A 19,416-nucleotide genomic window follows, 5' to 3' on the forward strand; every position below is an offset into this window, starting at 1 on the left:
TTTTTGTAGAGTCTCAATAAGAAAGAAAGCCCTTGACTTTCTCCATAGAGTTCTATAACAGGATGCTTTGGGCCACCAAGTAATAGGAAGCCCATTTCAAAATAGCTTGAAGAATAAAGAGAATGTTTACTGGAAGTTGTGAGATAGAGTGGTTCCAGGGTTGACTAATTCAGCTGCTCGGCAGCATGTGAAAACCCAGGCTTTCTGCCTTCTTCTGCTCCCCTGTCGTCATGTTGGTGCTGCTCTCTGCTGTGCTAATGATCCTGAGATAGCTGTTGAGTGCTGAACATATGGTCACGGTCAACATCCAAAGAAAGAGGAGGGCACCTCTTCTGTAGATCTTTTTTTTTTTTTAATTTTTTTTTTTTTTAACGTTTATTTTTGAGACAGAGAGAGAGCATGAACAGGGGAGGGGCAGAAAGAGAGGGAGACACAGAATCTGAAACAGGCTCCAGGCTCTGAGCTGTCAGCACAGAGCCCGACGCGGGGCTTGAACCCACGGACCATGAGATCATGACCTGAGCTGAAGTCGGACGCTTAACTGACTGAGCCACCCAGGCGCCCCACCTGTAGATCTTTTTAAAAGTAAAGAAACCTTTTCTAGAAACTCTCCAGCACACTAGTCCTCACTTCTCTTTGACTAGAATTGAGCCCTGTGCCTCTTCCCCAAGCAGACCTCAGGACAGGAATTCGTATTGTCCAAAGGAGTAGGCACTGATAGATCTTCAGTGACCAAAGGAATAAAAGGGAAACAGGATTACTTCCATGGCTTAGACTTTACCACTGAGTTATCTGGGAGAGGTGTGGACACTCAAAACAGAATTTCACTTGGCGTCAACAGGGTGAGTGGCTGGGGTGGGTTCTCGAGTTCCTTCCTTCAGGCCTGGGAACAGATGTGGAGGGAAAGACCCTGAGGCGAGGCCAGGGAAGGAGGATCTGATATTGACTTCATGCTGCTGCTTTCCTGCCATCTTCTCTCTTGTTCTCTTTCAGTTCCCTTAAAAAAAAAAAAGTTTCTTAAATGCTGCTTTCATCTCATTATAGCAACTGACACTCAGGTAGAAGTGAGCTTTTAACTCCACCCCTGTATCATTAGAGCGTGATTATAACTGTATCACTCTGTCAGTGCAGTGAAATCTAGAAACCTGTTTGGCTGTGAGGTTTCTTTCAACAGGTGACCTTCAGGGGTACTTTTCCAGTGTCTGAGGGCTTCCTTGAACTGTTTCTCCCCCTTGCACCCCCACCACCACCCTACCCAAACTGCGCAAGCCTTATCCTCACCCACAGCTCCTGGCCCACAGGGGCCTCTCAGTAGGTAAATGTGGGATTAAGTCATGAGTCTGCTGGGAAGAAAGCTCACAGAATCAGCCCTGTCTTCCCCATTCCTTGTCTGCAAGAGGAATGCCATTCAGCACTTCTTTAAGGTATTTTGAGAAGAGTGAAATACTAGTATGTCTTGATTTTCCCGAGTTTATCCTTTTGTCTGTCCTTTGGCCTCATTCGACTTCTCTGAGCTAAGATGGTGTTAACCACATCTCCTTGAGGTTTGAAGGGGATCCAGAAGGCTCCCTGTCCTCTAAATTTAAAACAAAAGCCTAGTCTTCTCCCCCCTCCTCCCACCATTCTGTTCCCTGCTCCACTACTCCTCCTTTAAAAAATGCTTAGGTTTGAAATTTGCTTAAAGATAATTTTATTCACCTTTTCTAGGTTTTTCTTAGAGGAATTTAAACTTTTCAAGTACTACTCCTTGTCAGTTATACCTCATTAAAGCTGAGAAACAGTGGTAATGAAGAGAAGATGTGGTTGAAGAGGCCCAAGGACACAGATGTACAGATTTTGGAGAGGCAGCTCCTGAATTTGATTAAAGGAATTATTCTTCCCTGAGGTTCGGTCCCTTAAACCTAGTTTTTCCCTGGGACTAACAGGCTGCTGGCAAGTCAAACTGTGATCTTTTCTTTTCTTTTCTTTTTTTTTTGTGTGTGTGATTTTCTGATTTCTAATTTCTTTTTTTTTTTAATTTTTTTATTAGTTTTCTTTATTTTTGAGAGGCAGAGAGAGACAGAGCACGTGTCTGAAGGGCAGAGAGAGAGGGAGACACAGAATCAGAAGCAGGCTCCAGGCTCTGAGCTGTCAGCACGGAACCCGATGCGGGGCCCGAACTCACGAACTGTGAGATCATGACCTGAGCCGAATTCGGACGCTCAACCTACTGAGCCACCCGGGTGGCCCTCTAATTTTCTAATTTCTGAGGTCGGATCTTTTAAATGCTAGCTCTTCTCATGACAAAGACATTTGATTTCTGTTTCTTTTGGAATCAAACTCACTCCTAATATCTGATTGAAAATTCACATGTTCTAGATGGAGGGACTGATAAAAGAGAAGCAACCATGCCATGTTTAAATGCACCCCGTAAGAACACAGTCCAAAACAAAACAGCACGTCTTTTTCCCTTGCGACCTGGCCAGGCCTTCCCCACTTCTCCCACATAATCAAGAAGAGTAACTCTTGCAGGCAGCTTTTGTCAAATCAGAAATGAAGTATAGACAGATACACACACCAGGATATGGAGCGCCCCTAACTTCTTGACCATGCGGAGGAACACGGGGGACCCTGCCTGTACATGCCCACTGAGAAAACAGTCTGTCGGGAAAGAAGATAGAGATAAAGTGAACGTTGCGGGAAGGCTGTAGGCAGTGTTAACATGTCTGGGCAGATGAACACTGTGAGAAGCATGGCTTTAAAGGTGACCTGACTGGATTAGCCAAATGTGAGTAATCTGGTGAGCATAAGTGTCAGGGTTTATAATAAAATATAGAAAGACACCAGCCTCATCCTCCATTTTTAAAAAAGCAAAATAATGTTTTCAGCAATATTAACATCCTTGATGATAAAGTTGGTAATCTTAGTAATGCTCCTAGTGTACTTCTTAAAATATGACATCAAAATATTGAAAGTGTCTTCTCCGAAAGAAGTGGGCAGATTTGATCATTGAAATAAAGCCTGGATTTGGTTTTGCAGTTAGCTGCTGAAGGTGTCACCTTACTTTCCAGGGCCACATCTCACCTTTTGGAGGCAAAAGATACCACTACTCCCCACCTACTTGGTTCAGGGCAGAGCAACATCTTTTCTGAAATCTACCACACCAGATTTCTTAAGCCTTTCTCAGATCCCTTCAGTGCATTTCGATTCGCAAAACTGAAAGGCCATTTTAAAAATTAGCATTTTTTTCCGGAAATATTGTGATGTGATATTACAATGTGTAAGTGGGAAATCTGGAGAAAATGGGGAAAGATTCAATAGGGAGGAGTCAAGACAAGACTTAAAAAAAAAAACAAAAAAACCCAAAAACAACAACAACACCAACCAACTGCAGTAAGATGAAAATTCTCATCCTGATTCTGGAACAACATGTGCCTGTCACAGGAATCACAGACTGGTGGAGAGAAACACCCTGGAGCCGGAGCAGGTCCTGGTTGGGTTAAGGAGAGCTGCAAAGCCCCGTCAACCCCAAATTCCTCCACCACCCCCTCCTCTTATTTACCCTGGACACACTGCATAGGGTGAGGTAAGAGAGGGCCAAGTTCTGTTTTCAGAAGACTACTCTTCAAGTGATCATGGGCTGAAGATGACCTTGGATGGACTTATGAGGGAACTTACATCAGTTCCCCATCCTGTCCCTTGTCCTTCCTGACCTTGTGTTTCCTGACCTTGCTTATCAGTTCCATGTAGCAGCACCTCCAAACACCACTCACTAGCTTGCTTCTCTCCCCTCACTCTCCTGGCCTTGAGACAGTCCTGCTTCAAACCTTAAATGCCCCACCACCCCCACTCTGTCCTCTTCAGCTGGCCCAGCCTGACAGAGCTGATCAGAAAGCACAGAAGTGCTCTCAGGCCAAAAGTGGAGTCCTGTGAGCGGTGTGACCTTGGGAAAGTGCCTATGCCTCAGTGTCCTCATCTGTAAAGTGGGAGTGACCATACACTCTCATCAGCCAGTTGTCAACTGAGGGGACACCTGAGAGACAATGGCGGTGTGGGGTGGGGGGGTCTCTTACCCTCCAAACTGCTCCCCATTATGTGCTCAGCAAAGTACTATTATGAATGCTCTTGAGAGTAACCCTTCTTTTATGATTTTGAGTGTTGATTGGGCATGGAATTCTGTTTGCAAGCCAAATAATCATACCATTTTTGACTTTCACCTTGCAAGAGGAAACTGTGGAGAAAGCTGGGATCCCATGTTATGTCTAAAAGGTTAATTCAGTGGTTTGGATGAAGTAATACTTGCAAAGCAGACAGCCACCATAATACAAAAGTCATTCATGGTGACAAGTTGAGCTGTCACCTAACAGCAGTGAAGAAGAGAATTTGGAAGAGAAAATTACTTAAATGATGACCATTTTAGCCATCAGTTTTCCAGTGACTTGAAGAAGGGTAACCATGTTAAGTTACCTGGAAACGGATCCTGGTTTCTGTGCCTCACTGTGCCTTTCTGAGAAGAAAGTGGTCAATTAAAAAGAATGCAGGTGTTCCTTGCTATCTGAGCCTTTGCTATAAGAACTCAGAAATGGATCAGATTTTGAGACATCTTATTTAAATCCCTCACTCTGAGCCCTCACTACTTGCCATCTGAAACTCAGACATCATATTTCTGGATAAAGAAGGGTCCCGCACGAACCTAACTCACCTTCTGAGCTCCCACTGTGTAAGCTCCAGAACTGACTAGATTTGGATGGTAGGGGATCCTTGTAACTCACTGCTTTTCCTAACATGAACTTGATCCATCAAAAGAAAGCAGTTACAATATGTTTCAAAGCCATCTTTTAAAAATGAGGTGGATAATTCAGGATGAGTTCCAGAATAAAAATTACAATGTCATGTTTCCTTCAGACAGGATTCCAGGTTGCCAGCAACAGAAGCTGACTGCTGATTAAAAAGACTTCTAGGATGTTGGCTGGAGGATTCCTGGGAGGGCTAGGAGGCTGGGTCCCAGGCTAAGCTCCTAGAAACTGGCACATCACCCAGAGCTGGTCTCATGAGGAAACCCCAGTGTGCACCCTGCAGTGATTTGCCACCATCATGAGTGTCCATGCCAGCCCCGGCAGAGGGACAGGTTGGGGAGAGAGCTCAGCATACTTAACATCTGTATCACCAGCTCCTGAGATCAAGTCTGGCTCAGGGGCAACTGAAAAACTAAGCCCCAGTTATGAAGAGGGCAAGGCAGCGAGTTCTGGCATCTCCCTGGGAGATGTGGGATTCATAACATTGGAAGTACGCCCAGAGTCTGTAGGAAGGCCGTTCCAATGGGGTGGGCAGCCCCAAGTAGGTCAGGTGCCCATGAGAGCAGTGTTTTCAGCATTTGCGAACTATGTAACCTTTCAGTGGATGGTAACTCAGTTTAGTGGATCAAGGCCCAACTTGCTTGCTTCTCTTTTTCTTTTCTTTTCTTTTCTTTTCTTTTCTTTTCTTTTCTTTTCTTTTTATTGAAGGAATAAAGTAGAAGAGAAAGTATTGGTGTGTCACTTATAGTAAGAGTAAGTTTCATCCTGTAAAACTTGTTTTCGTGGTGCCAGAGTTGCATCTGTGTGTCTGCACTGGGTTGCTGTGTCCAAAGTATTTTGTTACCATGGCTCATGATCAGAAGCCACAGCACTAGTGTGTTCCAGTGCTCCAAGGATTTGTTTTCCATTTCAAACCCCACCTCACTTGTTTTCAAAGCAGTGTTTCTCCTGTTTAATTTTTAGAACCTACCCCCTGCCCTGTGTCAGGCTACACACATGGGCACGCAGGAGATTTCGCTTGTGAAACTGTAGTATTTTCCAAACCCTTACAGGGCATCCTGGTAACCTGCTCACTGTGGTAACGTTGTTTCCGTGGGAAATTATGGTCTGAGTTCTAAAGACAAAGCTTTAAAAACAGAAACCTCTGTTGTGGAGACTGGTACCTGTTAACAGTTGTAGTGACAGTTGCTACAATGCGAATAAAAACATTTCAACCTAGACTTCAACCTAAAAGTATTTATGTGGAAAAAAAAAATTAACAGTAGAGAGCCTTTTTTTTTTAAATCTCTGTAGAGAGCACTTTGCTTTTAGTTTTTGTTTAAAACCAGTTCACTTTAACCCAATGTTTTTCCATCTGCAGGTCCATTTACTCGACCTCATCCAGCCTTGTGGCGAATGGTTTTCGGTGAGTTACCCATTGGTAGATTTAGAGATATATCCTACTTAAAATCCTTTTTCTGTGTATCATTATAGCAGTTTTACTTACTGCTGTACAGTAGAACTTTATGACCTTTTACTTTTTGGTGTTCTTAATATAAATTTTTATATTAAATATAAATTTTTATGAAAATTCCTTGCCATGAAGCAGACGTGCCGGTGGTAATTTCAGATTCTCATACGTGTGAACTGTCTCAGATCTCCTCGCCACCCCCCCCCCCCCCCCCCCCCCCCCCGCGCGCATGCTGTCGTGTCTTACTGTGCACAGGTCTGACGTAAGGGGATGCGGCTTGTTTTTCTTTATGCACCTTTACGTTGCTCTTGGCTGGTACAAGCTCCGGTGTGTGCTGTGAGCCCATTTGTCCTGTCGGCAGCCAGGAGGTACTGAAAACGGGAAAGATCCTAGAGAGGGAGAAGTTCTAGACAGAGAGTCCTGATTTGAAATGAGGATTAGTGATAAACATCTGTAAATATTGCGTGTCTTATTTTTACTTGATTTCTAGTCCACAAATAGATCCCCTAAATGGACTTAAAACAGTCTTTCAAATGTTGGCTGTTGGCTTCGTCCTGCCTAAATAAGACATCAAATAAATTATTTTAGGCTCAGAAAATGTAGTGTTACAAAAAGGACCCTAAAAATGGATATTTTGCTCAAGGTCACCTATTTTTCTTTGAACTTTCAGACATCATAAGTAAGTCTGTGTGTGGAGCGGGGCGTTATTCATAACCACAGTAGGTGTTATATTCTGTGTGGCAGGGATGCTGTGGTCCTGAGGCTGAAAGGGAGGGCCACACAGACAGGGGACTCCCCTCAGGAGCGGCCCTTCCTCACAAGGAGGGAGGACAGCTGTCGCAAACTATTAAACAAATCAACAACCAAAAAATATCAGATGCCACTAAGTGTTAGGAAGTTAATTAAAACCATGTGAGGTGACGATGACTCAGTGGCTGGTTTCACTTGAATGTGCAAGGAGGCTTTGAAGGAAGGATGCTTAGTGGAAACCTGAATGCCAAGAAGGATCTAGCATGCAAGGATTGAGGTCAGGGGAAGCCCGGCCAAGGGAAGGGCTACTGCAATGGTCCCCAGCCAGAAAAAGTATGGTGTGTTCCAGGGCACTGTGGCCAGAGCAGAGCAGACCCTAGGGCTGCAGTAAGAGGCCAGAGCTGGGCATGAATGGAATCCTGCAGGGCTCGTGGGCCAGTAAACAGTGCAGATAGGAAGGGCAGTGGGAAGTTCTAGGAGGATTTTTTGCAGAAAAGTGACCATTTACATTAAAAAACGTTTATTAATTTTTGAGAGAGAGAGAGACAGACAGACAGACAGAATGCAAGCAGGGGAGGGGCAGAGAGAGAGGGAGACAGAATCCAAAATAGGCTCCAGGCTCTAAGCTGTCAGCACAGCCCGATGCGGGGCTCGAACCCACGAACTGTGAGATTATGGCCTGAGCCCAAGTCAGACGCTTAACCGACTGAGCCACCCAGGTGCCCCCATTTACATTTTTAAATAGATTATTCTGGTTGCATCATATTTACATCTCATGAGCTTAATATTGCTGTTTGAAATTATAAGTTTTCAGCTGGCTGGTTACATTTGAATTTTTTCTACTTCAAATGATCCATTATAGGTAATTAGCAGTATAATTCTTACCTGAGATCTTTTTGGGATCATGGAGCCCTTTGATAATCTGATGAGGACTATAGACCCTTCCCAGCGTGTGTGTGTGCGTGCGCGCGCACACACACACACACACACACACACACACACACACACACACATTACATCTGGGGCTTCATGGACCTTGAAGCTCAACCATGAATTCCAATTTAAGAAGCCCTGCTCTACCCAGATGGTTTTTTTCTGTCTTAGAATAATTGTTTTGAAAGGATTATTACAAAAGGGTATAGTGGGGGGCATTTGAGGTGAACAATTTTAAAAACAGCTGGTGATAAACCTGAGGAGATCCTCATACTAACATGCCTAATGGGTGTGCCCCTGGGGCCCTGGGATGTGCAACCAGGTCAGCCATGCTCTGCTCAAGTCCCCTGAACTCCCTGAGGGTTGAGAGAGGCCCTGTCGGAGGACCTGGTGAGTAGATGTTCCAGGGTACTTCATTCCAGCCCTGGACACTGTCTCCTCTGGAACAGCTCATTGGAGATTAGCGCTGAGCCAAGTTCACATGATCCAAGGTCGTTTGTATCACCGTGTCTGGGTGTCCTACACAAATGTTTCAGTTCCAACAGGTTCAGGAGAAAGAAGTGATAAAGCCACTGATGGGGTTTTTCAGATATTTCTAAAAGGCTCTTGCTGTTTTAAAAGTAGGTTATTGTAATATGGGGCGGTTATTAGGGTACCAGTTATGATATGATGTGACGGGAACCCCAGAAGGGCCCACATGGGGTCTAAACCGTGGATGTGTGGCCACGGGCCACCTCTTGGCACGTCCCACTTGTCTCTACTGATGTTGCCCCTTGGCTGGGCTGTCCACACCCAGCCTTGCCCACCTCCACGCACTCTGCACACAGCAGCCAGAGGCCACCTTGTAAAACGTTACCCAGATCAACTTCTTGCCCCCATGTAAAACCTGTCATGTGTTCCTAGTTTCACTGAAGGTAGAATCTGAAATTCTTGCCGCGGCCCCCAAGCCCCCTCACTTCAGTGCCGCCTTGCTCTCTCGTGTTTGCCAGCACCCCAGCCACAGGCTGGCCCCTGAATGGTTCTCCTTCCGAGGGCCTGCCTGGATGCCTTTTCTCTGCCTGAATATTGCCGGTCCTTGGTCCTTCAAGACTCAACCTGAGCATCATTTTCTGAGAATATTACCGAGCCTCTCAGCCTGAATTAAGACTGTGTATCAGACTCACTCATCAAAGGAAATACTGGATTGTAGTGAGGATCTCCAGACGCTACGTCACAATTTCACTGTCTGCTTTGGCCATAAGTGACTTGAGTCTAATGTGTGTCATGCATCTGACCCCCAGATCTTTCCTAAACATAAGAATATTTTTGTTTCCCTTAGGACTCAGTGTGCTCTACTTCCTGTTCCTGGTATTCCTCCTCTTCCTGAACTTTGATCAGGTTAAATCCCTAATGTACTGGCTAGATCCAAATCTCCGGTATGCCACGAGGGAAGCAGATGTCATGGTAGGTACTTGTCAGTCCTCTCTTAGAGAAATTGGTAGACTGTTGGGTATAGGAGATAGTTAACTTCACGTTCTAAGTTGTTCCTTCTCCATATCTCCTGTGTAGATATCTAAAAGCCAGGCCTCTGGGAAGGTGAAGCATGTGGTTTCCACGAGTGATAACAGTCCAGGGAAATGGTATCTTCTCTTGGAGCAAAGGGGGATGGTAGGAAGAGTGTGACTGTTATCGTCAGACAGCCTTGGGTGTGAATTCTGCCCCTGTCACTTGTTAGCTGTAGGATTTTGGGCAATGTACTTGCTAGCCTGATCATTTCTTTGTAAAGTGAAATAATAGTACTTATTTGGGGATTTTATTGTGAACTCAACAAAGTAGCACTATCTATGAGGCCCAGCATGGTGCCTTGCACACACCAGGTCCTCAGTGATGGTGGTGGTGGCTACTCTTATCAGTGTCACCCTCAGCAACTCTGCTCCCCGCTCTGGCCCTGATGCCATGAACTTTCCACCTGCTCGCCATGAAGGGGCCAATTGTAATGATCTAGGCCATTTCGGTCATTATTTTTTTTAAACCCACAAAAATAATTTTATTCTTGGCAAAAGCTACTCTGTATTTTGGCTTTTAGTGAAGAGACCATTTTATGCTCCAAGGCCATTCCTTTTTTGAAAATTTTTATTAATTTATTTTTAAATAATACATAACATTTTGTAGACTGAAGGAAAAACCTAGTGATGCTCAGAAAAGGAGAGCAGGCATTTGGGCTATAGGCGGGTCCTTGTTTAAGAAACAAGACAAATGGACTTAATAAACAGTCCAAGAAGTGATCATTTCTATTGGAGTTAAGATAGGTCAGACCCTTCTCGAATGGTGTATTAGGATTTTCTCTTTAATTCTTATAAAGGACATGCTAAAGGCAGAAGTAAGAATGCCAAAAATTATTTAAAAGTCTCAGGAAGAAAAGTATGTTTGGGGGGTTTCTTAGTTTATGGAAGAGAATGGCATGGGTGACTTCAAGCTTCTGCTGATGGAGAGGGTGGTGGCAGTTACCAACTATGGGCTGTCTATTCTGCCAGACATTTAACATATAATCTAGGTAAGCCTCCCACATGCATGCTAGGCATTAATATCCCCATTTTATCAAGGAGGAAATGGAAACTTAAACAGGATAAATATCTCATTGAAAGCAGAAGCTGGTAAGATCTCTCTGACTTCAGAACCTATACTTTTCCTTTGCTCTATGCCTTAAGTATGTAGTTATAATAATGACAGTGCTTTGACACTCACTGGAGCCTCATGAAACAGAGATTGGGAGGAACGTATTCCAGATACGATATTTTCCCCTGAGAATTTTCTTGGGTTTTTGAGCAAGATTGGTTATATCACAAAGTAAACTGACCTGCAAAATGGATAAGACTTGGTATTTGGTGAAGCGTTAAGCAATTGGGGGAGAGGATGGAGCCACCAAGATCAGCCCTGCGAGCATTTGGGAGGTGGGCACAGTCTATCTTTACCTACCATTTACTCGTGTGCACACACCTTCCCTTTCTGGACTCCCTGGCTCCGGGATGTCCTCATTTAATGCCTCTTCCCCCTGCTTCCCAGGGTTGTGCTGCATCTGGCTCCCTGGCAGCCCTTAAGCATCATGTCCTGCATCCCTCCCACAACCAGGACCTCGAGATCTTCCTGATGTGATCATTGGCAAATCTGCTCATTAATAATTACAATGCTAGGGGCGCCTGGCTGGCTCAGTCGGTGGAGCGTGGGACTCTTGGTCTTGGGGTTGTGAGTTCCAGCCCCACATTGGGTGTAGAGATTACTTACAAATAAAAAAATCTTAAGAAAAAAACCAGTAACTATAATGCTAATAGTTACATTTGGCTCTTTATGATTTTCAAAGTGACTTTCCATCTGTTGAAGCACAAAAATACCCTCACGGAGAGTAAAAAGGCCTCCAAAGTCATCTTTAACCCATGATCACTTGAAGAGTAGCCTTCTGGAAACAGAATTTGGCCCTCTCTTACCTCACCCTATGCAGTGTGTCCAGGGTAAATAAGAGGAGGGGGTGGTGGAGGAATTTGGGGTTGACGGGGCTTTGCAGCTCTCCTTAACCCAACCGGGACCTGCTCCGGCTCCAGGGTATTTCTCTCCACCAGTCTGTGATTCCTGTGACAGGCACATGTTGTTCCAGAATCAGGATGAGAATTTTCATCTTACTGCAGTTGGTTGGTGTTGTTGTTTTTTAAGTCTTGTTTTGACTTCTCCCTATTGAATCTTTCCCTGTTTTCTCCAGATTTCCCACTTATACATTGTAATATCACATCACAATTGTTTCTGGAAAAATGCAATGTTTTAAAATGTTTACTTATTTATTTTGGGGGGAGAGGGGTAGAGAGAGGATTCGAAGCAGGCTCTGCACTGACAGCAGAGAGCCCAAGTTGGGGCTCAAACTCTTGAAACCGTGAGATCATGACCTGAGCTGAAACCAAGAGTCAGACACTTAACCAACTGAGCCACCCAGGTGCCCCAAAATGCAGTTTTTTAAAAATCAGCTTTGCAAATTGAAATGCACTGAATAGATCTGAGAAAGGCTTGAGAAATCTGATGTGGTGGGGTTTGGAAGAGATAGAGGAGAATCTAATTGCTCTTTTGCTCCCTTAGGAGGCATCATTTCTAGAATTTGAAAATATTAATACCTTGTTCCAGGAATTTCTTCAGCTGGCTGCTAATAGGTGGCTATTTTCTGAATCTTATTTCATCCTATCAGATTACTTTTGGGAAGGAAGAATTCAAATGTAGAAATTCCTGAGAAATCTTATATTGTCATATGATAACTACTTTACTAATATGTACAGAAACAGAAGGATGTTGACTTAAAATATCTTTAAAATGTGCCAGTTAGGGGCACCTGGGTGGCTCAGTCGGTTAAGTGCCCAGCTTCAGCTCAGGTCATGATCTCACTGTTAGGGAGTTTGAGCCCTATGTTGGGCTCTGTGCTGACAGCTCGGAGCCTGGAGCCTGTTTTGGATTCCGTGTCTCCCTCTCTCTCTCCCCTTCCCCCACTCATGCTCTGCCTCTCTCAAAAGTAAATAAATAAATTTTAAAAAAGGTAAACTCCTATGTCCTAATAAAAACAAAAAGATAGTAGAAACAGAACCAAAAGTCTCCAAAGCTTTGTAATTTTTAAATACTTAAATTACGTAGCATCTGAAAGTGTTAACTTTGGGATGGGAGGTTGATTCCGTTTCCTTCTAATTTTTGAAATTGGATGCTTCAGCTTTTCCTCTCTGCTAACAAATTTTTCAGGCTTTGGATCTTCTGTAAATTCTACTTACCTTCATCCCATCGTTCTGACACATAGTGTTTTCATTACCATTAATACTGACTATAGTTTACATTTCTGTTGTGATTCCTTTTTTACACCATGATATTTAGATGTGTTTTCAAATTTTCAAACCTATTGGGAATCTACTTATTTTTTTGTTAATTGAGATTCTATTTATGTTTTTATCGCTGGCTTTAACATAGTTGTCCTGTGGTCAGGTGACCTGAGCTGTGTGATTCCACTTCTTTAAGACATGCTCAACTTGTGTAAAATTATCTTGCTTCCCATTAAAAAAATTTTTTTTAAATGTTTATTTTTGAGAGAGAGAGAGAGAGAGAGAGCACGGGTGGGGGAAGGGCAGAGAGAGAGAGGGAGACACAGAGTCTGAGGCAGGCTCCAGGCTCCTAGCTGTCAGCACAGAGCCCGATGTGGGGCTAGATCGAACTCACAAACTGTGAGATCATGACCTGAGCCGAAGTGGGATGCTTAACCAACTGAGCCACCCAGGCGTCCTGCTTCCTATTTTAACCAAACTTTTGCAATTCAGAGCAAAGCAATTCTGAGTCACCAACTTTAATATTTGTCTGTTTTTCCTAAAGGATCTTCAGTTATTAAAACTGTCGGGGGCAGGCGGGCAGGACGGGTGTCAGTTGTCATATCAAGGTCGTATCAGTTCTTTTCATTTGTTGTCAGCATCCTAGAAGTAGGTTGATTTTGAGAATACCCATTAATTACTTCCTTGTTTACTTTGAATAGGAGTATGCTGTGAACTGCCATGTTATCACCTGGGAGAGGATTATCAGCCATTTTGATATATTTGCATTTGGACATTTCTGGGGCTGGGCTATGAAGGCCTTGTTGATCCGTAGTTATGGCCTCTGCTGGACAATCAGTATTACCTGGGAGCTAACTGAGGTAAGAAGGGGTAGCGATCAGATAGTTAACATGTAGGAGGAAGGTTGTCTGTCCATTAATAGTCAGTTAATCCATTCTCCAGCCCCTGTGGTACAAACTATGTTTAAACCATCCCCTAGAAATATTTGATGCCTTTGTGGCAGTTGGGGGTGGGGTGTGATTCCTTATTAACTTAAAATGTGTCTCTTGTCTCACAAGTCTTAAAGAGAAACCAATGAAATGAAGCAAAAAAGAACGATAATAAAATCCTCAGTGAGACTGAGACAGGTACATAGTGATGAGGACATCTGCTTAGGGGTAAATAGGTGGGTTACCCACTAGTTAGTTTCTGGTTTGGGACAAATAGAATTGTGTTTATGAATTACAAGGGCACCCAGGATATTTTGTAGGTGAAAAATGGATTCCTGATATAGCTCTGTTGTCTCAGGAGTCAAGTTTGTCTCATTTCATGAATGAAAGAGATATAGTCTTTTAAAACTATTAGGAAAATGATTTTGGGGGAACTTATTTATTGTTCAGTTATGATATCATTCTTCCTCAGTCCCAGGGAACAAAATTTGGCCATGTGTGCAGTATATTTCTTGATGCCAACTATCGTCTTGACCCCAACTTAGGGAACCACGCCAGCCAGATCTAGCTTCCGTTAATGTGCCTCTCACAGCCCAGGAGGCCAGAAGTCTGAGTTCAAGATGTTGATTGGTGCTCTTTCAGGGCTGTGAGGGAGAATCTGGCATAGGCGTCTCTTAGCTTCTTATGGGTTGCTGGCCATCATTGGTGTTTCTTGGCTTGTAGATGCATCACCCCAATTTCTGCCTTCGTCTTCGAGCCAGGTTCTCCTTGTGTGCATTCATGTGGTGTTCTTTTTATAAGGACACCAGTCACACTGGATTAGAGGCCCACCCTATTCCAGGATGACCTCATCTTTACTAATTACATCTGCAACAACTCTCTTTCCAAATAAGTTCATGTCATGAGGAACTGGATGTTAGGGGCTCGGCAGGAGGATTTTGAGGGGACACGATTCAACCCACAGCGGTACCCAACACTGTACATGTATTGTCTCCTAAATCCTCACCATAAACATATTCCCGGTGGACAGATGAAGGGACCAGAGCCTAGAGTCTTGCCTCCTGAGGTGAGCCAGTAGGATTCCACATGTGCTGGACTCCAGGTGCACAGCCCACGTTCCTGCTCTCATGCCACGTTCCTCCGAGTTCCAGGCATCTTCCTGACCGTACTGCCGTGTGACCCTGTGCAAAGCCCTGGGCTTTTCTCAGCCTGCCTGCTTCTCTCCCCTCATACTACAGATGGCCTCTGGGCCTTCCTTCTCTGTTCCTCTGTGTCCTCTAGACTCTTGCAAGCACCTCTGCTCCGTCTGAGTCTTTCACGACCCTGCTTTGCTCGCATCTACCCTCCTGTCCTCTCTTGTGTGAACTGCTCGCTTCCTCCCTTCACTGTCTTTTGCCAAAGTGATCTTTTTCACACCTCGATCCAGTTGCGTCCTTCCCCAGCTTAAAACTATAGTTTTGTCCATTGCTTTTAAGACAAAATCCAAACTTCTGGACCAGCCTTTGAGGCGTGATGTTAACTGGCCCCAGCCCACCTGCTTGTGACCCTCTCCACCCTGCCATCTTGCTCCAGCCATCTTTGCTTTCTTCTTGTCAAAGAGTCCATGTCTTTTCTATCCCAGAGCCCCCCGGCAGGCTGGTCCCTCTTCTCCCTGCTCCCGCTGTGCTCCATGTTTGTACACCTGGAAAGAGAGTACCTGGGCCTTCTCCTTTGAAATGCCCATCATATTATAGGTACTTATAGTGTCTCTTTTCTGCTAAGTGTTCAGCCTCAAGAGGGCAGGGCCCATATCTGCATAGTCCCAGATACTCTGCCCCACAAGTGGTAGGTTCTCCCCAGATTACTCATGAGTGAATGAGTCCAGCCCTCTCCAGTTCCTCCTGCTCAGTTCTGGACAGATGAGGGAACCGGAGCCCAGCACCTTGCTTCGTTAGGTGAGCCAGGATTGGGTTCCAGATGTGCTCCTGCTAAGATGTGCAGCCCATGTTCTTGCTGCCCTACCACGTTCCCCTCTGTGAGTTCCAGGCATTCATCTGGACGGCCCATCTCACCCCCAGAATCTGGTCCTTTCCAGGAAAGCTCTTCAGGCTGAAGCATGTCCTCCACACCCCACCTCCCTGCATAGTCTTGTTTCAGCAAATATGTGTTATCAATTTCTGTTGAAGTTTCTCTCTTCCCCTTGTGCACACCACAGTTAATGCCGCATCTCACGGCTGGGGACCAGAGAATACACTTCGGGGGTCGGGTCGCGCCTGGCTCACCTGAGGGAGGAAAGCAACTGCAAGCCTTCACATGCAGTAGCTGTGCTGGGTCTTCTTGGCAGCAGGCACATTAAGAAGGCAAACTCCATGTATGTGCCTTGTCTTACAGTCTACCAAATGCTTTTGTGAACAGGTTTATTTTGTAGTATTTATTGTGTTACTTCAGAGGTTTGTGATTATGGGGTTGCCTCTTTCCAGAGGATTTCCAGGTACCGTCTTTGTCATTTCAGACCTTCTAGAAATGGGCCTTCACACAGCAACATGTGCTGCTCTAGACACAGCTGATAGGCTGTTTGTTTTGGACGAAAGGATTTCCATAAGAGATTTTTATTCCACCCTTGATCCTGCTGTTTCTGGAATGCCCTCAGTCTTCATCTCCGTCTTGAAACCAGTCATCCCTGTCCTTAACGACCTCTGTCCCAATAGGTCTTGCCCCAGTTGCCGTCTGTCAGAATGAATCTCTCTTTTGTCCTCACCGTGCTCCATTTATGTCGCCATGGTAACATTTGCTACAGCCTACCTTATTTTGTGGTTCTGCATAAACATCTGACTCCGTCCTGCCCTTGGGATCGAGAACCGTGACTTTATTTTGCCTCACCCCTAGCACATCATAAGCACTTAATAAGATGACGATTGTGAACCAGTTGTCATAGGGTTTCCTGTTAAGCTATCCGTTTCCCACCTCATGTCATCAAAACCTAACCTTTCTCCTTTTACAGCTTCCTTGCTGTTTTACCTAGATATCTATGGGATAGTTCTAAAACACACAGCTTGAACTCTCAAGCTGCTAATTTTGAGGACTATGCCAGTGATCTGTTGGCAGGTATGAAGACTTTCCTCCCTTTCCTTTCTTAGATCCTTGTCTCGCTGTCGTTAGCCAAGGTAATTCATCAGTAGTATTTTTCAGGAGGGGTTACCTTGTCTTTAAAGCCATATGTCAAGAAAAGAGCTGTTTGGATTCATAAAATGTGTAAACTTACCCACAGCATAAAAAACAAACCCGATTACAGGCCTTGTTTTGATTTATGTGTTTCATACATTGGGAAAACCTGTAAGGTCAACGACTTCTCCTAAAAGAATGTATTAAAAGGAAGTATATCTTTCTGCAGTTTTGTTTTTAAAACCGTGGTCTCGTGTGTCTCAGCTCTTCTTCATGCACCTTCTGCCCAATTTCGCTGAGTGCTGGTGGGATCAAGTCATCCTGGACATCCTGCTGTGCAACGGCGGTGGCATCTGGTTGGGCATGGTCGTTTGCCGGTTTTTAGAGATGAGGACCTACCACTGGGCCAGCTTCAAGTGAGTCGCCTCCCCTCTGGACATTAGTCACAGTCTCGCACAACGAGGACTGAGCTGCTTTAGTAGCAAGCACCTTCAGTATGGTCTTTGACGATAAGAAGTAAATGACACATTAGTAGTCGAAACGCATGAATGATTATAGACCGTGTTGCAGGCATTCACCCAGATGATGCTAAACCATTTATGGTTTCATTTCTCTCACATCCATTTTGTTTTCATTCTCCTGCCTCAGCCTGCATTCATACTGCCCTCACTGGATTAGTTCGTCCCCTGTTCCCTGGTTACCCCCTGCAAACCATCTCACCCCACTGCTTGAGGGATCTTTTTAAGCATGTCAGATTCATCATGTCATTCCCCTGTGATGGCTCCTCCTGGTCTTTGGGACAAAGTGCACATTGTGGGCTGGGCAGGTCCAGTCATTCCCTCCATGCCCCCTGGGGCTCCCAAGGTTCTGAGCACATGCTCCTCTATACCTGGGTTTGACCCATGTCCCCATGTGCCAGGCTGACAGGTCCTCTCCTTTCCTACCTCGACTACCTTGACACCTCTTCAGGTAGCTGTCTCTGACTTTCTGATGCAAGTTGCACGTCCCTCCTCTGTGCCTCCAGGGGGGACAGCACCCACTTCTATCATTCCTTGTCCTGCCTCCCTGAGCTCTCTCCTCAATTTGACTGAAACAGGAACTGTGCCATTGAAAAGGAGGAAAAGAACAGCAGTGGGATTATGAAAGTAGTTGTCTTTATTGTGTTTACACCTTCATTTATTTATCAAACAAAATATGAACATTTTCCCACATCATTAAATATTCTAAAACATGATTTCAAAGGGCTTCTTTATATCCCAACATATGGATAAATCATGAGGTATTTAACCAGCTCCCTTTTGTGGTCATTTAGATGTGTTTCAGAGTTTTCAGTTTTATGAAGGAAGCTAGAGTGAACATTCTTGAACATGTATCTTTGTAGATCTTTTTTTTCTCTATAAATAACTTTTTTTTTTGTTAAATGAGGGGCACTTGGGTGGCTCAGTTGGTTAAGCATCTAACGTAAGCTGAGGTCATGATCTCAACAGTTGGTGAGTTAGAGCCCCATGTTGGGCTCTGTGCTGACAGCTCAGAGCCTGGAGCCTGCTTTGGATTCTGTGTCTCCCTCTCTCTCTGCCCACCCCGTCTCATGTTCTCCCTCCTTCTCTCTCTCTCTCTCTCTCTCTCTCTCTCAAAAGTAAGTAAACATTAAAAAATTAAAAAAAATAAATAAGGGAAAATGAGTATAAGTCACAAAGAAAATGTCTCAGCGCAGAGCTGAGGCTCAATCTCACAAACCATCAGGCTCACAGGGCTCAATCTCACAAACCATCAGATCATGACCTGAGACCGGAGCTGAAATCAAGAGGTGGATGTTTAACCCACTGAACCACCAGAGTGCCCCTACAAATAAATTCTTAAAAGTGTAGTACACTAATTTATATTCTCACCCTCATTCACTAATGTATGTATGTGTCTATTTCACTATTTCTTTGAATTTTACTTTTAAGCCTTTTTTAATGTTGTCACATATAAATATGTGATACTGAATTTCTAGTCCGTTTCTATTGTATTTTCCCTCTTCTTATTAGTGCTTTTTATAGGTTAAGGACATTAACACTTTGTCATAAATGTGACTTTATTTTCTGTTTTGTCATCCACTTGTAATTTTCTTTATGGTAGGTACTCCATTTAAACTTTAAAAGCTTTTCATCTTTTTGTTTAGGTAAATGTTAACCTGTATTTTCTTCCAGTTCTTTAATGGTTTGGTCTTTTATTATGAGTAACTTATTTAGTCTCTCTCACATTTAATGTGCTAGATGGTATGAGGGAGAGATTTCAAAATGTTTTTTGCAATTGATTAAGCCATGTTCCCTATTCCTCTTTAAATCATCCTTTCTCTGGGTGCTGACTTGAAAGCACACTTTTAATATATTTAAGACAGTAGATAATGGAACAAAAACTGGAGCTGTGCTAGATGTTGCTGTAAGTCAGCTTTATAAACAGTATCTCATTTGAGCCTTACATCAGTCCTAGGGGTTGACACTCCTTTTCTCTTCATTCTAGGGATGGTGACAGTAAGAGCTAGGTTCAGTACTTTGCCTAAGGACACACAGCTAGCAAGCTGCTGCGTGTGAATTTATCTCAGGTTGTCTGGCTCTTTACACACTGCCATAATGCTT

General features: G+C 44.1%; 1 protein-coding gene across 3 annotated transcripts in view; it reads left to right on the plus strand.

The window, feature by feature from the left end:
- PTDSS1 (phosphatidylserine synthase 1) overlaps window positions 1-19,416 on the plus strand; it is a 64,516-nt gene that overhangs the window by 16,882 nt on the left and 28,218 nt on the right. For all 3 annotated transcript variants that reach the window (XM_047841886.1, XM_047841887.1, XM_047841884.1), the window contains exons 3-6: window positions 6,136-6,180; window positions 9,227-9,351; window positions 13,427-13,585; window positions 17,060-17,211. In XM_047841886.1, the coding sequence (XP_047697842.1) occupies window positions 6,136-6,180; window positions 9,227-9,351; window positions 13,427-13,585; window positions 17,060-17,211 (481 nt within the window). The remainder of the gene's footprint in view (window positions 1-6,135; window positions 6,181-9,226; window positions 9,352-13,426; window positions 13,586-17,059; window positions 17,212-19,416) is intronic.

The sequence above is a fragment of the Prionailurus viverrinus genome, chromosome F2 (assembly GCF_022837055.1).
Source record: "Prionailurus viverrinus isolate Anna chromosome F2, UM_Priviv_1.0, whole genome shotgun sequence".
NCBI lineage: Eukaryota > Metazoa > Chordata > Mammalia > Carnivora > Felidae > Prionailurus > Prionailurus viverrinus.